This window comes from Dreissena polymorpha, chromosome 2, assembly GCF_020536995.1.
Source record: "Dreissena polymorpha isolate Duluth1 chromosome 2, UMN_Dpol_1.0, whole genome shotgun sequence".
Lineage (NCBI taxonomy): Eukaryota > Metazoa > Mollusca > Bivalvia > Myida > Dreissenidae > Dreissena > Dreissena polymorpha.
Window position 1 is genome coordinate 32740073 of NC_068356.1, and position 20543 is coordinate 32760615.

General features: G+C 35.7%; 2 protein-coding genes across 3 annotated transcripts in view; both read right to left on the bottom strand.

The window, feature by feature from the left end:
* LOC127866500 (kielin/chordin-like protein) overlaps nucleotides 1-20543 on the bottom strand; it is a 436162-nt gene that overhangs the window by 406975 nt on the left and 8644 nt on the right. The window lies entirely within an intron of this gene.
* Nucleotides 8232-9407, bottom strand: LOC127866505 (CCN family member 3-like). The gene is made up of 2 exons (XM_052407063.1): nucleotides 9190-9407; nucleotides 8232-8569 (listed from the first exon to the last, which is right to left on the bottom strand). The coding sequence occupies exons 1-2, from the start codon at nucleotides 9341-9343 to the stop codon at nucleotides 8373-8375; spliced, it is 351 nt and encodes a 116-aa protein (XP_052263023.1). The 5' UTR covers nucleotides 9344-9407; the 3' UTR covers nucleotides 8232-8372.

Genomic DNA, 20543 nt, shown 5'->3' on the forward strand with positions numbered 1-20543 from the left:
ATGTATATCATGCATGTACGATGTGAATCTAAATTTAGTTTAACGGTTCATTTGAAATTCCTGCAGCGATATCGATTCATACGACACACAAACACTTACTAAAAAGACGAATGCATCGGTTATTGTAGGAAAATAATTACGAATTATCTTCGTCACAATCGGCTCATGGCCCTAATTTGTATTTGCTGTATTTTATGAAAATCGTTCTAAATGTATCATTTTTCTTGCATATTGTGTGTTATTATAACATATTTGTATCAATATTTTACAATTCAGCACATATAAAAATCGTATATATCCGCTTTAATCTACTGCTGCTTGTACTGCTGCTGCTTTTACTACAATTACGTGTATTTCTACTACTTTAACTACTACTTGCTAGTTCTACTTACTTGTATTGCAACTACTTGTACTGCTTCTACTTGTACTGCTATTTATTGTACTGCTACTACTTTAACTACTATTTCTTGTACTGCTACTACTTGTACTAATACTACTTGTATTGCTACTTTTTTGACGGATACTACTTGTACTGCAACTTCTTGCTCTTCTACTACTGGTACTTGTACTACTTGTACTGCTACTACTTTTACTGCTACTTCTATTACTGCTACTACTAGTACTGCTACTACTGGTTTTCCTTCTACTTGTACTGCTACTACTTGTACTTCTACTACTACTTGTTCTCCTACTACTTGTACCGATACAACTTGCTACTATTTGTACTGCGACTACTTGTACTCTTACTACATGTACTTTTACTACGTGTGCCGCTATTACTTGTACATCTTCTACTTGTATTAGTACTGCTTGTACTGCTACTACTTGTACCGCACCTACTTGTACCGCCACTACTTGAACCGCCTCTTCTTGTACCGCTTCAACTTGGACTACCGCTTCTTGTACTACTGCTACTATTACTATTACTACTTGTACCGCTACTACTTGTACCGCTACTTCTTGTACCGCTTTTACTTGTACCGCTACTACTTGTACCTCTACTTATTGTACCGCTTCTACTTGTTCCGCTACTACTTGTACCGCTTCTACTTGTACCGCTACTACTTGTACCGCTACTACTGGTACCTGTACTCCTGGTACCGCTACTTCTGGTACCGCTACTACTTGTACCGCTACTACTTGTACCGCTTCTACTTTACCCCTACTATTTGTACCGCTACTACTTGACCTCTTCTACGTGTACCGCTACTACTTGTACCGCTATTACTTGTACCGCAACTACTGGTTCCGCTTCTACTGGTACCGCTACTATTTGTACCACTGCTACTTGTACCACTACAACATGAACCACTACTACTTGTTATTCATATTCACACTGAAGTTTTAATAAATAAACACACAGACCAGAAATGATCATTTAGTTATGCGAAATGTCAGTCTTTATTACATATACAATTTAATAATAAAGAGTTTTTAAAAACTGCAATATATATACATACATGTCACTTCATTTATGAAAATAATCTAATTGTAGACACACTCCTTCAGTAATGTAAATGCCTTTTTGATAAATGATGTTATGTAGCAGAACAAAACGAATTGAGGAATTAGTTAAAGTGTAAATGTTTCACTACTGCTCTCAAAAACAGATATCACAAATAACAGTTTTAAGCTACGAAGTGCTTCCAAAACACTGATATATTTCCAAAAACGTATCTTAATAATGAGGAAGAAGATAGAATGCCGAAACAATTGCATTAATCTCTTTTTTATCATGTTGTCAAGACACACATGTAAGGAACACCGAGTATATACTTTAACCTGCCCAATAAACAAAACGTGTTAGCCTCAGAATAACAGTAAGATTTTTAATTAAGTAGTCAAATGTGACATGGTATATACGAATAATTACATATTGTAAAATTACCAATAAACAATTATGTAACAAAAACTAACGATCTTAATATAACACGAATGAAAACAAAAGTTTGCTTCGGAGTTAAATGAACAAACGCCAAAAAGTAAAACAAATTTGTTATTTCTCTGTATATATTATTGGTTCAATTTTACACACAGTTGTGCTGAGAAATTTCGCCCTTATTTCCCAACCAGCGGGATGGGTCCAGCAAGGTTCGACGTTGAAGTTTGGCACCGCGGACAGCTTTGCCTGTACACATGCTCTACGATTCCTGAGCACTGTCCCATGAGGCATGGATTGTCTAGATGAACGATTGTGCCTCGGACGCAAACGAGGTCGTGACATTTGTTTGGATCTGCGGAAACGGTTTCGCCTATATAATGATAAAAATAATATCATTAACGACATTTACATCTGTGTTAATAATTGCCATAAATACATATTGTACCTTTTAATTTACATATGATGTACAGATTATATACCCAACAGAGGACTAGTGTATTACCTCAGTGATAATTTTCATAATTGTTGGACAGTTTATCTCAACGTAGTTATTAAAGGGACCGTCAATCATGAATGACGAAAAAAAGAAAAGTGCTAAAATACGTTATTTTTTTTACTATTATTAGTTTATACTGATTAAAATATCACGACTGGTATATTACATAACTTGAATAAACTTGTTTTCATATTTTCATATATTCGGTAATAACATTTTACTGGGTATGCGTATCAGGTCACTACCAGTTAACTATAAATAACGCAAGTAGATTGATCATCATCATCAAGTGGTAAACCCAGGAATGCAAATTGTGTATGCGTACTGCGTAGTAAATTATATAATTTTTATATATAAAATTATCAATCTACTTGCGTTATGTATAGTGTGTATATCGTTATGTAACCTATTTTAGCGATGTACTTTCGATTTCACATCGCGAATTGTATTACCGAATATACTGAAAACATGCACTTTTTTCAAGCAATGTAATATACCATAAATTAATAATTGTAAAAAATACGGTATTTTACAACTTTCCTTTTTTCGTCATTCGTGGTTGACGGTCCCTTCAAAGTTTCGCCTATATAATAATAAAAGACTTCTCGCATGACATGTATGTCTGTGTTCAATATAATCTAAAGATATTTAACGTTGTAGGTTGCACACGATGTACTGTTTAGACGGATGATTATTTAGCATACGGAGGACAAGAAAGTTGCTTTTTTTCGTTTTCATTTACAACTAAGACGAGATATGTTCTTATGCGAGAAAATTCTTTAAAATGAGCTTAAGTTTAAATTTGGTTTAAATTTTGCAAAGATAATTAACATGTGCTGCATTTAGTTAATACATATATAGTTCTGGTCTCTTACAATAAAACAAGTAGTTTTATAAGGAATGCATGTGTTCGTCCGCTGATATAAATTCTGATTCATGAATAATCTTGACGACATTGTGTATAAATATACGAAATGTTTACGACAAATGTGCATGAAAACATCTAAAAATAGAATTTCAACGCCCTGTATATGAACAAATAAGGCCAACCTTCTGGTACCTAAGGTAGTTTTGATATAGGCGTATACTATTGAAACACAGTATATTAAATTTCAGTAATCATTGTAAAATCAGATAAAACAAACGTGTATTTCAAATAAATTTATTACACACTATTTTGACTTTGTATACTCACTTAAAGTGATATTATGGGCATCTAACAGTTTATAGGTGTCTATCGCAACCGTTCTTTATTTTTGGTGTTTTCACTTCATATACACTTATATTGTTAATCCAGCATCAACATACTAAAACAATATCCCGGAAAGAGAAAAATAGTGCATTTGAATATCAACCGTACTTTCGTTTGACAACTGATCATGCTAGTACGATGTGATACTAAATTTAGTTTTAGTGCAGATTCGTTCATACGACACAAATACATAATTTTGTTTTACGGATCATTTCGGCTTACAGGACTGGGTGGGTCACGTAAGATATCGAATAGAAAATATATTTTTATAAACAACTGGTATCAAGATGAGTTGCAGATAATTGGTCAGTAACCACATTTTAACTAACTCTTTTGACCTGTTACTTCGTTTCATCTCAATTCAACAGTGAAAAATGCCCATAATATCACTTTAAAGTAGATTTTTTTCTCAAAACTAGAAAAGATTTATCGGAATGTTAAACCATTCTTTCAAACAGAAATTTCGATTTAAAGCATTTAATTGTTTTTTTATAATATACTTTAGTACCTTTGAGAAGACAGACATTGACTTTTTAAAATGATATCTAAACCTGCCTTCAAAATATTTATTAATTTATCAAAATACAGTATCAACCGAGAAACTAACGTCAATGAAATAACTTATTCGCGGTATCACCTCGAAAACAAACACATATCGTCTGTATTACTACGAACCTGAACATACAAGCAAATTATCACGTTTCTTGAATCGAAAGGTGATCGAAAGCGCGATTTAGATCATTTACTAGTAAATTAACATATGACGATAAATGACCTATGTACCTTCCATGTATAGCTTTCCGTTTCTGGAACATGATCCGGATGATTCAGTTGATGATCCTTGTCGTGCCATGGAAACTGATGCGAAAAGTTGCCCTAATAAAAAGACAATGTACTTAGTCATAACTAGATGCTTCAACGTTGTCTGGCAGAATACCAAAATATTACATACGTGTTAGTGTGCAGCATATTGAACGAGAAGACGCATGTGCTGTGTATCGATCACTAGGTGTGCATTGTCGAAAATAATTCACGGACGGGTTAAAGTCTCTATAACGCTAAAATCAACGAAAATTTCGTAAAGTATTTCGTAAAATAAAGTTTACACGTAAACAATCAGTGTTCACAATTTCAACGCTGGGTGTGGTATGATTACATAGATTTTTGTAGATACAAAATGCTCGTTTTTATTTATTTGTGACAACAATAAAGTCCATGCTAATTTCCTGCGAATATATCTATTCATACGATACACGAACACTAAAATGGTACCATGTTAAAACCATAATAAAAACGAGCATTTTGTATCCACAAACATCTATTTTACCAGACCACATCTGGTGTTGAAATTTCGGAAATTGCCATAAGGAACAATGATTTTTAATTGTTTAGCTTTATTTTACGAAATATTGTACGAAATTTTCGTTGATTTTGAATAGTAATGTTACTTTTAGTTAACTAGCTTATTTGTAGGATTGCCGGGAGCTTCACGCTAAGCACAATGACTTCATTTTATTTATTTACATTAGACCAATAGATTTTATCGCATATTCGGACAACTTGTGCCATTTGCTTTTGTTAATTATGTGATCAATATTTTAGTAAGTGTCGAACGCATATACGTGTATTATCTCGGCACAGAAATTCAAACCAAACAGTTGACAAGACAAGAACTTCGAAAGTTAAAGTTTTCTAGGACTCGCTTAAAGGATATTATGGGCATTTTTCACTGTTGAATTAAGCTGAAAAAAATTAACAGGTCAAAACATTTAGTTAAAATGTGGTTACTGACCAATTATCTGCAACTCATCTTGCTACCAGTTGTTTATAAAAAATATATATATTATATTCGATATTTTACATGACTCACCCAGTCCTCTAAGCCGAAATGATCCGTAAAACAAAATATGTCTTTGTGTCGTATGAACGAATCTGCACTAAAACTAAATTAAGATTCACATCGTAAATCGAATCATTTCTGTCGTCAGTTGTCAAAACGAAAGTACGGTTGATATTCAAATGCATTATTTTTCTCTTTCCGGGATATTGTTGTAGTATGTTGATGCTGTATTAACAAATATAAGTGTATATGAAGTGAAAACACCAAAAATAAACAACGGTTGCGATAGACACCTATAAACTGTAAGATGCCTATAATATCACTTTAACAAACGTATCTGTATTATGGACTAGCCAAGTATGTCAAAAGTCAGAACCATAACATAGATGTGCACTTCCCAGAGCGATGGACTTACATTTGTGCAATTGAAATTTTATACCGCAGACGTAAAGAGAACATGAATGGGCGTTACCGATGTTTTGCAGAGGACACAATGCGAACAATACATATTATTACACTTAACTGCGTTTCATGTTGCGACCTCCCGTTTACTTTTCGCTGAATGATGTTTACATTCTCTGGCGATGGAACGTTATATTTCCCGATCGAGTATGCAGTTTTAAATAAGACGCCACTTTTTAAATTTTACTTGTTTTGAAAGGGATTTTTCCACACTTAAAGTAACATTACTACTCAAAATCAACGAAAATTCCGTACAATTGTTCGTAAAATAAACTTAACAAATTAAAAATCAGTGTCTCATGTGGCAATTGCCGAAATTTCAACGCCAGATGTGGTCTGGTACAATAGATGTTTGTAGGTACAAAATGCTCGTTTTTATTATTGTTTTGCATATCTATTCATACGACACATGAACACTAAAATGGTATTCGTGTGTCGTATGAATAGATATATTCGCGGGAATTAATTGTAGCCACAAATAAATAATCAAAGTACTGACAGTACTGGTGTGACGATGCTTTTGAAGAGGATGGATATAAAACATCAATTTAAGTCTATCTATATCACCACAATTGTGTATGTTGATACGAACATTTGGGTACGATAAAAAATTTGGGTACGAAAATTTTGGGTACGAAAAAAAATTTGGTACGAAAAAAATTTGCGTACGAAACATTTTTGGTACGAAAAAAAGTTTAGGGGTACGGGGAAGTAGTACCCGTGGGTAACTTAACCCATTGAGCGAAACTGGGAGGCGGGTCACATTCTTGTTCATTAAGTATGGCAACACCTTCATGATGATTCTCGAAAGTAGGTATGAGCACATAGCCGGACCATGTGAGCTCAATCGTATGAGCACTTGACTATCCGAGTTCGCCCACGAACATATGGATAAGTTAACTAATAGCGAAATGACCTTATACATGTATATGCTGAAATCTAAGAATCGAACGAAATATCAAACATGGTATGTACACTTAGGTGGTTGTGTAATTTCTGTTAGAATATCGTATTCAATATGTAGTGCCCGCACTTGAGTTTGTTGCCTTGTTTGAATCTATACGCGCCTAGGCTGCACCCAGTCTGTGTATTTGTGTTTTTTCCAAGGTAATGAGTTACCTCCGCGCTGAGGCTGCATAATGTTGGGACCCGGAGTGTGTCCAGCACTCCTACCTAATAAGATAAGATTGACGACAGTTGGGACGAATTTTGAATGATAGCTGCAATTTCCAGCTATTTGTTTTGTACTGAAATACTTTTTAATTTTTTATATGGTCAAATGCTGCGGGGGGGGATGAGCTTATCCGGAAAAAAACACCTGTCCGGAATGGTGACCACAAAACAGACAAAATATAACATTGCGCCGGGAGCGGGAATCGAACCGGTGTCGTAAAGGTGTAAAAGCGAACGTCCTTACCACTGCGCTAGCGGGACGAACAATTACGCAAAGAAAGGTTGTTATATCTATATATATCATAGCAGTGCAGCGTTTACAATTTGCAGGTTCGAAATTGTTCGCATTCTTTAGTTTTTGTGATCACGTAAAAAGTTAATATTACATGTTTTTATTCGCAATTATTTTACTAAATCGAGAAAAAATATCAAACAAAATACAGAAAATATATAGTTGTTTCATTGGTCCATAAAAATAAAATGGATGTAAAATTACTAATTTTAAATTAACGTTCTGATACACTTATTGAATCTGTTTCCCCAGGATATGCTGTTCTATTAATATGTACCTTTATCAACACGAACGACAACACTGCTAGGAGAATGTTATCAATGAAAATCAACGAGCAATCTCCTACGCAGTGGCGAATGCCAAGGGAAGTAACTGCAAAATCGAGTTATCTCAATCGGACTGGCTCGATCTTTTACATAGGTCCCCATTGTGAAGATTTTTTTTACTGGTTATCAAACCTTAGACGACGCTGTTCCAGCATCGTCAAAAACGAGCATTTTGTATCTACAAAAATCTATGTAATCATACCACATCTAGCGTTTAAATTTTGGCTATTGCTATAAGGAACACTGATTGTTAAGGTGTTAACTTTATTTTACGAAATACTTAACGGAATTTTCGTTTATTTTGAGCGTTATAGAGACTTTAACATTTTCTGGAGCAAATCTAACGCTATAGTACTGGGCCATTCAATAATCATAAACATCTATCCGAAGATTCACTTTAAATTGCATGTCCGTTATTTAACCCCCATTAGGAGAAATTATTTTGGTTTTGTTTTGTTATTTATTAATATTGTATTTCTTGTTATATTTCTCAAGTTAAAAATGCAAACACATTCCTTCTGCCTGTTTTAAAATATTTCAAGTAACGACGTCAAACAATAATTATCTTTAAATAAGTCTCTATAAGAATGGAACGCTCCAGCGGTTGAAGATAAAGCCAATTTAATCATAAATGTCACTGGTTGTCTGTTTAGCCGACAATCGCAGAAGGCGGCACGGTGGTAATGTCCTTGATACACTCGTGGCAGCACTGACCGGGAATGTCCACCAGATGACCATTGGGGCAGTCTGGCTGACCAAAAAAACACACGTTGTCTCCTTGCACGACGTAGCCATGGAGGCAGCTACTGTAGAAACAGTTCTCCTTGTCTTGATGAATAGTCTCACCTAAAACGCATTAAGTTGATGTAATAGTTACACTTTTGTATTAGTATTCAGGTAAATAACAATTGTGTAATGGCTAAACAATCCTGGTAACAAACTTGAACCCGTTTATAATGGTATGGTTTCAAGTGTCGTTTAAATTCAAAAACAACAAAAAGACAGACTTATTACGCTGATTGGTAATTGACAAATTGACATGTTTTCTACAGAATACAATGACACAATAGTGTATTTAAAGGAGGGATGTGATTAGTATTCGTATTGAAATATGCGTTAAGCATACGTTGTGAATGCGAACTCATCAGTCAAAATGGTGAACATTTAAAAGCATTTATATCGCTAAAAAACAGAATGGTGTTTCTTTTTGTTAGGAGATCTGATAGCGGGTAAATTGCATGTATTACTTAACACTGCGGCTACAAAGAGTACAAGTCGACATGTCTGAGCGTCCCGTCCCGTCCCGGCGTTGATTCTCGGGGGAGCAACTTGACTCAAATATGTCTATTTAAAGACAATAATTGTCACAATGTGCACACATATGACAACAAGAACCTTAAATCGTCGTAAGCCATATGCTATTAAAATAAAACACATAGCTATAACAGAAATGCTGTGTACCATACCATTTTGATAAATCTTTCCATCCACTACACATGCACCGATCGGAATACGTTGCGCAGCCGTCGTCGGAGGCGTCGGGGTCTGTGGAAGTGACAGAACTAAGGACGCGATCGTCGCAAGTCCAAAAACAGTGTTTATATTTAATAGTGTAAACATCGTTTTGATGAGTTGTAAAGTGACCGTCTAAACTGCATGGACACAGACGGTTTTTTATATATGACGCGTCCTTTAACGAAAGATAACAATTAAGTTGAAACGTGACAATGAAGCTAAACACAACATGACCTTTAGTCGGTGCGCATGTTGCAGAGTGCGATATGAATAGCGTTCGTGCATTAAACTGTGTCATAACAATTTAAAAATGGAAATGCAAAAGTCAGGTTTTAAAACGTCTAGGCGAAGGTCGTATCGCTTTTGCGTTAGCGTAGTTTCACTAAGATATAAATTGCTTACGATAGTGTTTTAATCAATACCATAGATGTTACGTGCCTTGCATCCCTACACATATTATTATATTATAACCACAACACGGATGTGTTTTGTATTCCTATACGATATACATACCATGAACATTTATACGTTTTGTATCATATAATAAACTTACAAACACATAAACATGCTTTGTATCCCTTATAACAGACACAACTATAATACATTCAAACCTTAGAACAGCGGTCAGTCGAAGGAAATGACCAAAGTGACCGTTGTCCACAGGTGACCGTTGTTTTCGGATCACAATTTTAAGATGGTTGGTCAGGTGGTAGTATTGCTACGTCGTAACCCAAACAAGTCGTTTGCATACAGTGAAAAACAAAGGCTCATTGCCGATAACTAAGCATAATAACAGAATTTACTTACGATGAATAATACAGAATAATATCTTATAAATTGATTTAATTTCATAATGTTAAACTAAATCAATAACTTTATCAACGCTAGTATAACTGTTTACTCATGCATCTCGTTCATTCAGTAAATAACGCTTGTCACGTGCCATTGACGTCACGTCCGAACAAGTCTAAAAAGCGGATTCGCTTTCATAAACCGCTAGCACGGTGTAACTGCACCATTCTCATTCAAAGGACAAGACGCAAACATTTTGTAAAATTTATTCCCACACAATAGACGTAACCAGAATATGTATGTGCTGGGTATGCCCTTGCAACAGTCATAACCAAAATATGTATGTTTGTGTATGCCAACACAATAGACATAACCAGAATATGTATGTGTTGTGTATGCCCAAACAAAAGACGTAACCAGAATATGTATATGCTATGTATGCCCACACAATAGACGTAACCAAAATATGTATGCTCTGTGTATGCCCATGCAACAGTCATAACCAGAATATGTATGTGCTGTGTATATAGATGTAACCAGAATATGTATGTGCCGTTTATGCCCACACAATTGAAATAATAAGGATATGTATGTGCTGTGTATACCCACACAGTAGACATAACCAGAATATGTATATGCTGTGAACGCCCACGCAACAGTCATAATCGGAATATGTATGTTCTGTGTATGCCCACACAACAGTCAAAACCAGAAATATGTATGTTCTGTGTATGCCCACGCAACAGTCATAATCATAATATGTATGTGCTATGTATGCCCACACAATAGACATAATAAGGATATGCATGTGCTGTGTATACCCACACAGTAGACATAACCGGAATATGTATGTTTGTGTATGCCCACACAACAGTCATAACCGGAATATGTATGTTCTGTGTATACCCACACAACAGACATAATAAGGATATGTATGTGCTGTGTATATCCACATAGTAGACATAACCAGAATATGTATGTGCCGTGTATGCCCATACAACAGTCATAACCATAATATGTATGTGCTGTGTATACACACAGTAGACATAACCAGAATATATGTGCCGTGTATGCCCATACAATAGACATAATTTGATTATGTATTTGCTGTATATACCCACACAGTAGACATAACCATAATATGTATGTTTGGGCATGCCCATACAATAGACATAATTAGATATGTATGTGCTGTGTATACCCACACAGTAGACATAACCAGAATATGTATGTTGTGTGTATGCCCACACAATAGACATAATTTGATATGTATGTGCTGTGTATACCCACATAGTAGACATTACCAGAATATGTATGTTTGTGTATGCCCACGGAACAGTCATAACAAGAATGTGTTTGTTTGTGTATGCCCGCGCAACAGTCATAACCATAATATGTATGTGCTGTGTATGCCAACACAACAGACATAATAAGGATATGTATGTGCTGTGTATACCCACACAGTAGACATAACCAGAATATGTATGTTCTGTGTACATGTATGCCCACACAATATATATAATAAGATATGCATGTGCTGTGTATACCCACACAGTAGACATAAACAGAATATGTATGTTTGTGTATGCCCGCACAACATACATAACCAGAGTACGTATGTGCTGTGTATGCCCACACAGCAGTCATAACCAGAATATGTATGTTTGTGTACGCCCAAACAACAGTCATAACCAGAATACGTATGTGCTGTGTACGCCCACGCAATAGCCATAACCAAAATATGTATGTGCTGTGTATGCAAACGCAATAGACTTAATAAGGATATGTATGTGCTGTGTATACCCACACAATAGACATAACCAAAATATGTATGTTCTGTGTATGCCCACGCAATAGACATAATTTGATATGTATGCGCTGTGTATGCCAACGCAAAAGTCATAACCAGAATATGTATGTGCTGTGAACGCCCACTCAACAGTTATAACATTAATATATATATGCAATGTATTCCCACGCAACAGTCATAACCGGAATATGTATGTGCTGCGTATGCCCACAATATAGACGTAACCAAAATGTGTATGTGCTGTGTATTCCCAAACAATAGACATAATAAGGATATGTATGTGCTGTGTATACCCACACAATAGACATAATAAGGATATGTATGTGCTGTGTATATCCACATAGTAGACATAACCAGAATATGTATGTGCCGTGTATGCCCATACAACAGTCATGACCATAATATGTATGTTCTGTGTATACACACAGTAGACATAACCAGAATATATGTGCCGTGTATGCCCATACAATAGACATAATTTGATTTTGTATTTGCTGTGTATACCCACACAGTAGACATAACCAGAATATGTATGTTTGGGTATGCCCATACAAAGGACATAATTTGATATGTATGTGCTGTGTATACCCACACAGAAGACATTACCAGTATATGTATGTTCTGTGTATGCCCACACAATAGACATAATTTGATATGTATGTGCTGTGTATACCCACACAGTAGAAATTACCAGAATATGTATGTTTGTGTATGCCCGCGGAGCAGTCATAATCATTATATGTATGTGCTGTGTGTGCCAACACAACAGACATAATAAGGATATGTATGCGCTGTGTATACCCACACAGTAGACATAACCAGAATATGTATGTACTGTGTAAGCCCACACAATATATATTATAAGATATGCATGTGCTGTGCATACCCACACAGTAGAAATAAACAGAATATGTATGTTTGTGTATGCCCCCGCAACAGTCATAACAAGAATATGTATGTTTGTGTATGCCCGCACAACATACATAACCAGAAAAGGTATGCGCTGTGTATGCCCACACAACAGTCATAACCAGAATATGTATGTGCTGTGTATGCACACGCAACAGTCATAATCAGAATATGTATGTGCTGTGTACGCCTAAACAACAGTCATAACCAGAGTACGTATGTGCCGTGTACGCCCACGCAATAGCCATAACCAAAATATGTATGTGCTGTGTATGCCAACGCAATAGACTTAATAAGGATATGTATATGCTGTGTATACCCACACAATAGAGATAACCAGAATATGTATGTTTCTGTGTATGCTCACGCAACAGTCATAACCGGAATATATTTGTGCTGTGAATGCCCACGCAACAGTCATAACCAGTATATGTATGTGCTATGTTTGCCAACACGACAGTCATAACCAGAATATGTATGTGCTGTGAACGCCCACTCAACAGTCATAACATTAATATATATATCCAATGTATTTCCACGCAACAGTAATAACCGGAATATGTATGTGCTGCGTATGCCCACAATATAGACCTAACCAAAATGTGTATGTGCTGTGTATTCCCAAACAATAGACATAATAAGGATAGGTATGTGCTGTGTATGCCCATACAATGTCCATAACCACAATATGTATGTGCTGTGTATTCCCACACAACAGACATACTAAGGATATTTATGGGCTGTGAATACCCACACAGTTGACATAACCAGAATATGCATATTCTGTGAATGCCCACACAACAGTCATAATCGGAATATGTATGTGCTGTGTATGCCCACACAACAGTCATAATCGGAATATGTATGTGCTGTGTATGCCCACAACATAGACGTAACCAGAATATGAATGTGCTGGGTATGCCCACACAACAGTCATAATCAGAATATGTATGTGCTGTGAACGCCTACACAACAGTCATAATCAGAATATGTATGTGCTGTGTATGACCACACAACAGTCATAACCAGAACATGTATATGCTGTGTATGCACACGCAACAGTCATGACCAGGTTATGTATGTGCTGTGAACGCCCACTCAACAGTCATAAACATAATATATATATATATATATATATATATATATATATATATATATATATATATATATATATATATATATATATATATATATGAAATGTTTTCCCACGCAACACTCATATCCGGAATATGTATGTGCTGTGTATTCCCACACAATAAACATAATAAGGATATGTATGTGCTGTGTATGCCCACACAACAGTCATAACCATAATATATAAGGTTTATTCGCTAAAGAATAAACTATCTTATTCAACGCAAGGCTATTGAAATGCTATGGTATAACCCATTTCTACCCAGTCTATTGCATCTATTGGGGCAGTATAATTTCAAGGATGGGACGATTTGTAATAAAACACAGATACCGCCGAGAACGGCAATAAATAAAAGTTCAAGTTAATGAATTATTATATTTTCCACCCTCCCTCCCACTAAATTACTTATTGTACTGTGACGCTTGCCAGATTTTGGTACATTTCAGTGTTGGTGCATTCGGCGATCCCCCTTGGAAGCCTACATCGTTATTGCTGGGACTTCACATCGTTTGGACCACAGTCAGTCGGTCAGGTCCAGAATCGGGATGCTGCGCAATAAGATGTTCTAGTGTTGTAGAACAAAGAACTGTTTATCAACACTGTTTGAGTGGACAGACTTCCCACTTAACACAGGGATTGTCATTTTGAACTCTTATTTCCTGCCGTTCTCGGGGGATCAAATTAATATTTTTTGTTTTTTATTTGACTGTTTTTAATCAAAACTTCTGCAGGATGAGACCTAACATCCGGTGGTTCAAAGACAATAGCCGCTGAGGCTGCCAAAATGGTACAGGGTTCCACATTTTTTCCATGTTTCAGGCACATATGACATGGTAAGTTGTTTTTCTAGGCGACTTGCCACATTTGCATAATGTTTGTATCTTGTTATATTACACCTTTTAAATATCGCTGAGTGAACACACTTCACGCTTGGCACAGGGATTGTCATTTTGAATAGGTATGTGCTGTGTATTCCCACTCAACAGACATGACAAAATATGTATGTGCTATGTATGCCCACACAGCATTCATAACCAGACTATGTATGTGTTGTGTATGCTCACTCAACAGTCATAACCAAAATATGTATGTTTGAGTATGCCCACACAACAGTCATAGCCAGAATATGAATGTGCTGTGTACGCCCACGCAACAGTCATAACCAGAACCTGTATGTTTTAAAAATCGTTAAACAATTCGCATGACAATAAGCATTATATACTAATATCTCACCTCCTGCAAAAATGACATAATCCGATTGGCTTAGAGCGGTTACGTGCCCATGATGTTTTTCTATACACCCCGAGTAATTTCCATACACCCAGGGTAATCGAGGATTCGGTTAAGATATAATCGTTACACAGTTTGTAACTGACGGTGTATGTGATATACACCCTCAGTAATTTCATACCATACGAGAGCGAAGCTCTATATATATGTATATATCCCATACACCTTCAGTTACTTACTAAATATACACAAGATAAGTATTGATGCAAAGCATCAAAGGGCGTCGGGAATTTCAGTGTAAAAGGCACTCAATGAAGTTACATGGAACGATTTATTTTTCTACTGTAAATATTAATATATTGGCCGATGAGTTTAAACAAAATATAAAAAGATACTGGAATAACCATTATCTTTGATTGTGTGTTATAACCCCAAAATAACCATTATCTATGATTTTGTGTTGTAACTCCCAAATATTTCATAGTTCATTTTATTTACATTGGTTTCCTTTTTTTACTGGCATCCGTGTGCATTTTTCATTAATGGAACAGAACTGTGTAGGTTTTAAAAAATCTGCTTCATCTTGTAAGCGTACTTTCATATTGTTCTCAACTTCAAGGGGAGATGATTCTTAACTTATTCTTACGTTGCTCATTTACGATAGGGGTTGAGTACTCATTGATATGAAAACACTGTAAAAGTTTAATGTATTTACGAACCCCCGCCCTCTCACACATATATTTCATGGGCATAATCAAAACAAAAAATGGTTACAATAAAACAGCATATTTATTTAAACTAGAATGTGTACATCAAAACAAAAAGTTAAATAGAACACAAATAAAATAATTTGATTCTACTGGGGCTCGAACCTTGGGCCTATCACATGTGATGCGAGCGTGTAACCACTACACTAAGGAACCGCTTGAAAAATCACCTTCTAACTTAGATATTAATAAGCTATTAATAGTCGGTTTAAATGTTAACCCGGAAGTTTAAACGCTGGAAAGTGAGCGGGGTTAAAGGTCCATACCAAAGGGTCCATACCACTGGCAAGATACGGGTCAGGCCTAAGGCCTTCTATATGTGGTTCTTAAAAAAAAACTGTAGGAGGACTTGATAGTAATGGGACTGGGTTGCTGTGATGGTGCTCCTCATTGATAAGCGGCTGCTTCCTTTATCAAGACTCATTATTACAATTAATAATACGTGTCGCGTTTCGCGCTCTATAGCGCCTATATTAGTAACTAGGTGGTTGCTAGGATAGTGGAACAAAGAAGGTTTTAATGTGTTTACGACCCCCCCCCCCACCCTCTTACACATATATTTCATGGGCATAATAAAAACAAAAAATGGTTACAATAAAACAGCATATTTATTTAAACTAAAATGCCTACATCAAAACAAAAAGTTAACATAGAACACAAATACAATATTTTATTCTACTGGGGCTCGAACCTTGGACCTTTCACATGTGAAGCGAGCGTGTAACCACTACACTACGGAACCGCTTGAAAAATCACCTTCTAACTAAGATATTAAGGTAGTGGGAGCCTAATGGGTACTTTTCCAGAAACACTCTTTGTTATTATTTCCACATAGTAAATTGTATATCACAACTAATTGCAAAATTTTAAAACTTTTTACCAGCCGGTTTACTTTTTATACTTGGTTGAAAACACCTACCCCTTGACTCGGTTGGGCGTTTTCTATTGGTTTACCCTTTATCCAAAATATATAAAAAATTTGTAATGGGATATACATATATTTTGACAATTAACTTAATAAACGTACTCGACTGAATTTTGTTCGTAGATACAGAATTAAAAAAGTGTCATTGAAAGAACATTGTGCCTTTGATGTCCAATAATATATGCACTTATCTGGATAAAATGGCAAAAACGACAAGAAACTTTAATTACGTTTTATGTCACTTGTAGTTTGATGAAATGCATTTATTGTACATATTTATTTAACACAACATATTTTCTACACACTGAATGAATTTTAGGAAGTTTTACCGTTCCTATCTCAAGAAACTTTACTTTGAGTATGCTTACCCCAATTCATTTTCACGCAATGAATTTAAGTATAAATTTGCATATCACTTCTTTTTGGGGGTTTCTAGTTGCTTATTAAAAGCTACATTTATAAACCATAACATGTGAAGAAATTTAGCTAACTTTGAATTAATATTGATATAATACATTAACAAGAGCACCGCATAAAGGGTGCCACGCTCGGCTGCGAAAGCTTGTCAGAATTTTTTTAAAGGTCACAGTGACCTTGACCTTTGACCTAGGGACACAAAATGTGTGTGGCGTGTAGAATTCATCAATGTGCATCTACATATGAAGTTTCAAAGTTGTAGGTGGAAGTACTGTGATGTTAGAGGCAAAGTTAAAGTTTGATATCAGAGGTCACAGTGACCTTAACCTTTGACCTAGTGACCAAAAAATGGGTGTGGTGTGTAGAATTCATCAAGGTGCATGTACATATGAAGTTTCAAAGTTGTAGGTGGAAGCACTATGATGATAGAGGCAAAGTTAAAGTTTTATATTAGAGGTCACAGTGACCTTGACCTTTGACCTAGTGACCCAACAATGGGTGTGGCGTGTAGAACACATCAAGGTGCATGTACATATGAAGCTTCAAAGTTGTAGGTGGAAGCACTTTACTTTTAGAGCAAATGTAAAGGTTTTAGCACGATGGCGGACGTCGGACGACGAAGAGGCTATGACAATACCTCGGAGTTTTCTCCGAAAACTTCCGAGCTAATGATACAATTTTAAGGTCACCTAAAGTCAAAAGGCAACATATGAATACAGGCGCAGTTCACCACAAAATGTCAAAGTTGTCCCAATATTACGTAGCATAAAGATGTATAAGTTATCATGTTTCTTAAAACATGTAGCACAATAATATACAACTTATATTTTAATAAAAACAGCCAGATAAATGACAACTAGATGTACATAATTTAGTATCAGTATAAAGCCATTGCGTGATTTTGACTGGCCGCGTGTCATTTGAAAGCCATATTATCTCGCTCCGTCACTTTTCGTCACTGAAAAACTGACCGATTTTAGGGACCACTTCAGATAAAATATTTTTTGGGTTTGTGACTTTTCGTAGTCACTCATTGTTTTTAGCAATGAGAGTATCCCTAAAGTCATCCTCTCCGGAACTAGAAAATATGGCTTTCAAATGACACAAGGCCAGTCCATATCCCGGAATGTTTTCAGCTGTTGGTCGCTTTAGAGTTCTTCTATGCAACAGCACGTCTAACAATCTAATGTTCTTTGCGTTTAAGGCTTTTCATGACTTAAACAAACTGAATTATGGGTTGCAGTAACAGTAAACATGTGGGCCATATTGTCAGTAATTTTACATGTTTTAAGCAAAGGTCCCAGTGCTTCAACATCATCAGGAGCACTGTGGGCGTTGCAGGTTGCCTGGAGAACACGTTCACTAGACCTTCCTGTTTGTGTGACTGTCCAGGATACGAATTTTGAAAATCGGCAAAGAGTCAACAAAACTGCTTACACAATTACAAAACAGTGTGTGTTCAGCAATGCACTAACCAAAACCGGAAAATCAAGCCTGCGCCCATTATGAGCAACAAAAATGGCTCTGGGAAACTTTGCAAGCCACATCATACAATCATGTAGAGAATTTTTAATTTATACACTATCAACACGTCCACCATTTACACGCATTATGCCATGATCATCAACAGAGATGCCAATCACTTTCTGAGCTTCGGAAGAAATTTGCATTGTTGTCTTCACATATGTCGAGACCTTAAACCCCGTCTTCAAATGCACAGCAGCAATCTGAGTAATATCAGGCATTACTGTACCTCGAATTAAATACATAATTTAATTAACACAATGCTTATTTCATGAATTTTATAATTCTTATAAAACAACCACATTACATATTGACAAGTCGTTGAACTCCTATTATCGCTTGTGAAAAGAATTCACCATTTATATGAATAGCTCAGAATTTTAATATACCTATGCTCCTTCATAAGAATTATTACTAAAAGTAATGAATTTATTTTTAAAAATTGTAATATTTGGAATAGCTTTTCATATTTTTAATAACAATCACAATTATTTTTAATAATGTGCCTGGCCTGGGGTTCTTACCAAAAATCTTTTAAAAAATGTAATTTTACCAAACTATGTACACAGTGCCTTTAATAAAACAATTATTATTAATATGTTTCATATTCATCTAGAATAGGAAATAAAAAGACAGTTGATGAGAAAAAAATACTAAAATTTGGCATCAGAATAGTCAATAACATTGTATTAAAAGTTAGTTTGTTCACTTACTCAATTTCTTTCTCATAAGCATCAATGGCAGCCTTGTTAGACGACGCAGTTGAGATTTTCTTGACGGCCTCCCTAGCACGAGCCTCCATCTTCTTAAGATTTCTATTTGCAATAAGCGTTATATTTAGAGTGGTTAGAAAGTTATTTACCTTCACCGGCCTGCCCAAACTGACTTTCATTGCTGAAAAGAACATGAAAACGAAATAAGGCCGTAATTACTTAATAATGACGTCACATTGTATTTTCATAGAATCCATTCGTATCATCATTAATTATTAAATAACATGAATGAGTAATCAATTGGATTTAACAACACATATGCGAAACTAAATTTGAAAACTGAATATGATGGACACCGGAATGTTTCCTTATATATGCACGATAAACAAATATTCACTGGGAATGACACTTTCTTAGGGGTCTGAAAATGTGTAAGAAGTCCAAAGATCAATGGCAATTGTACAATGATTAACATTGATAGAAATGGCAGGTTGAAAAATGAAGACATGCACCTGTTCCAAGCTTGGTATTTACGTCAAAGCATGACATTCCCCTGATCTTGAGATGTTGCTCCTTTCCATAAGCAACACGGTTGACTTTTCTACAGTCAGGGTTTTCACAAACAACGTACAAATAACTACTGAGGCCATTTTGTAGTTCGCCAACAATGTTATATATTGTCAAAGGAATGGGACACAGATTACAAAACTGACCATACTGTAATTTGTTTAGCAAAACCTCCAGCTCAACGAGTCAATCAATCTTCTTCCATCCCCCACCTACTTCTGCTTACTCTTTTCACGCCATTTAGCAAATGCGAATAGCTTTTACGTGCGTCATTTTCACACAAATCGCCATCGCAGAGCTCGGTAAATGAATAATTATTATCGAACACAACGTTGTCGATCGGTGTTTGCTTCTTTTTCGATTTTTCAAATGGCTCGCTTTTATTTCGCACTTTCATTTTGCTAAGAAAATGTCAACAACCGTGACGTCATGAACACAAATATTTTATGAAACGAATGAATTTGACTTATATTTGTATTGCATAGTTATTAAATCTTAAAGAGATAAGCAAATTTC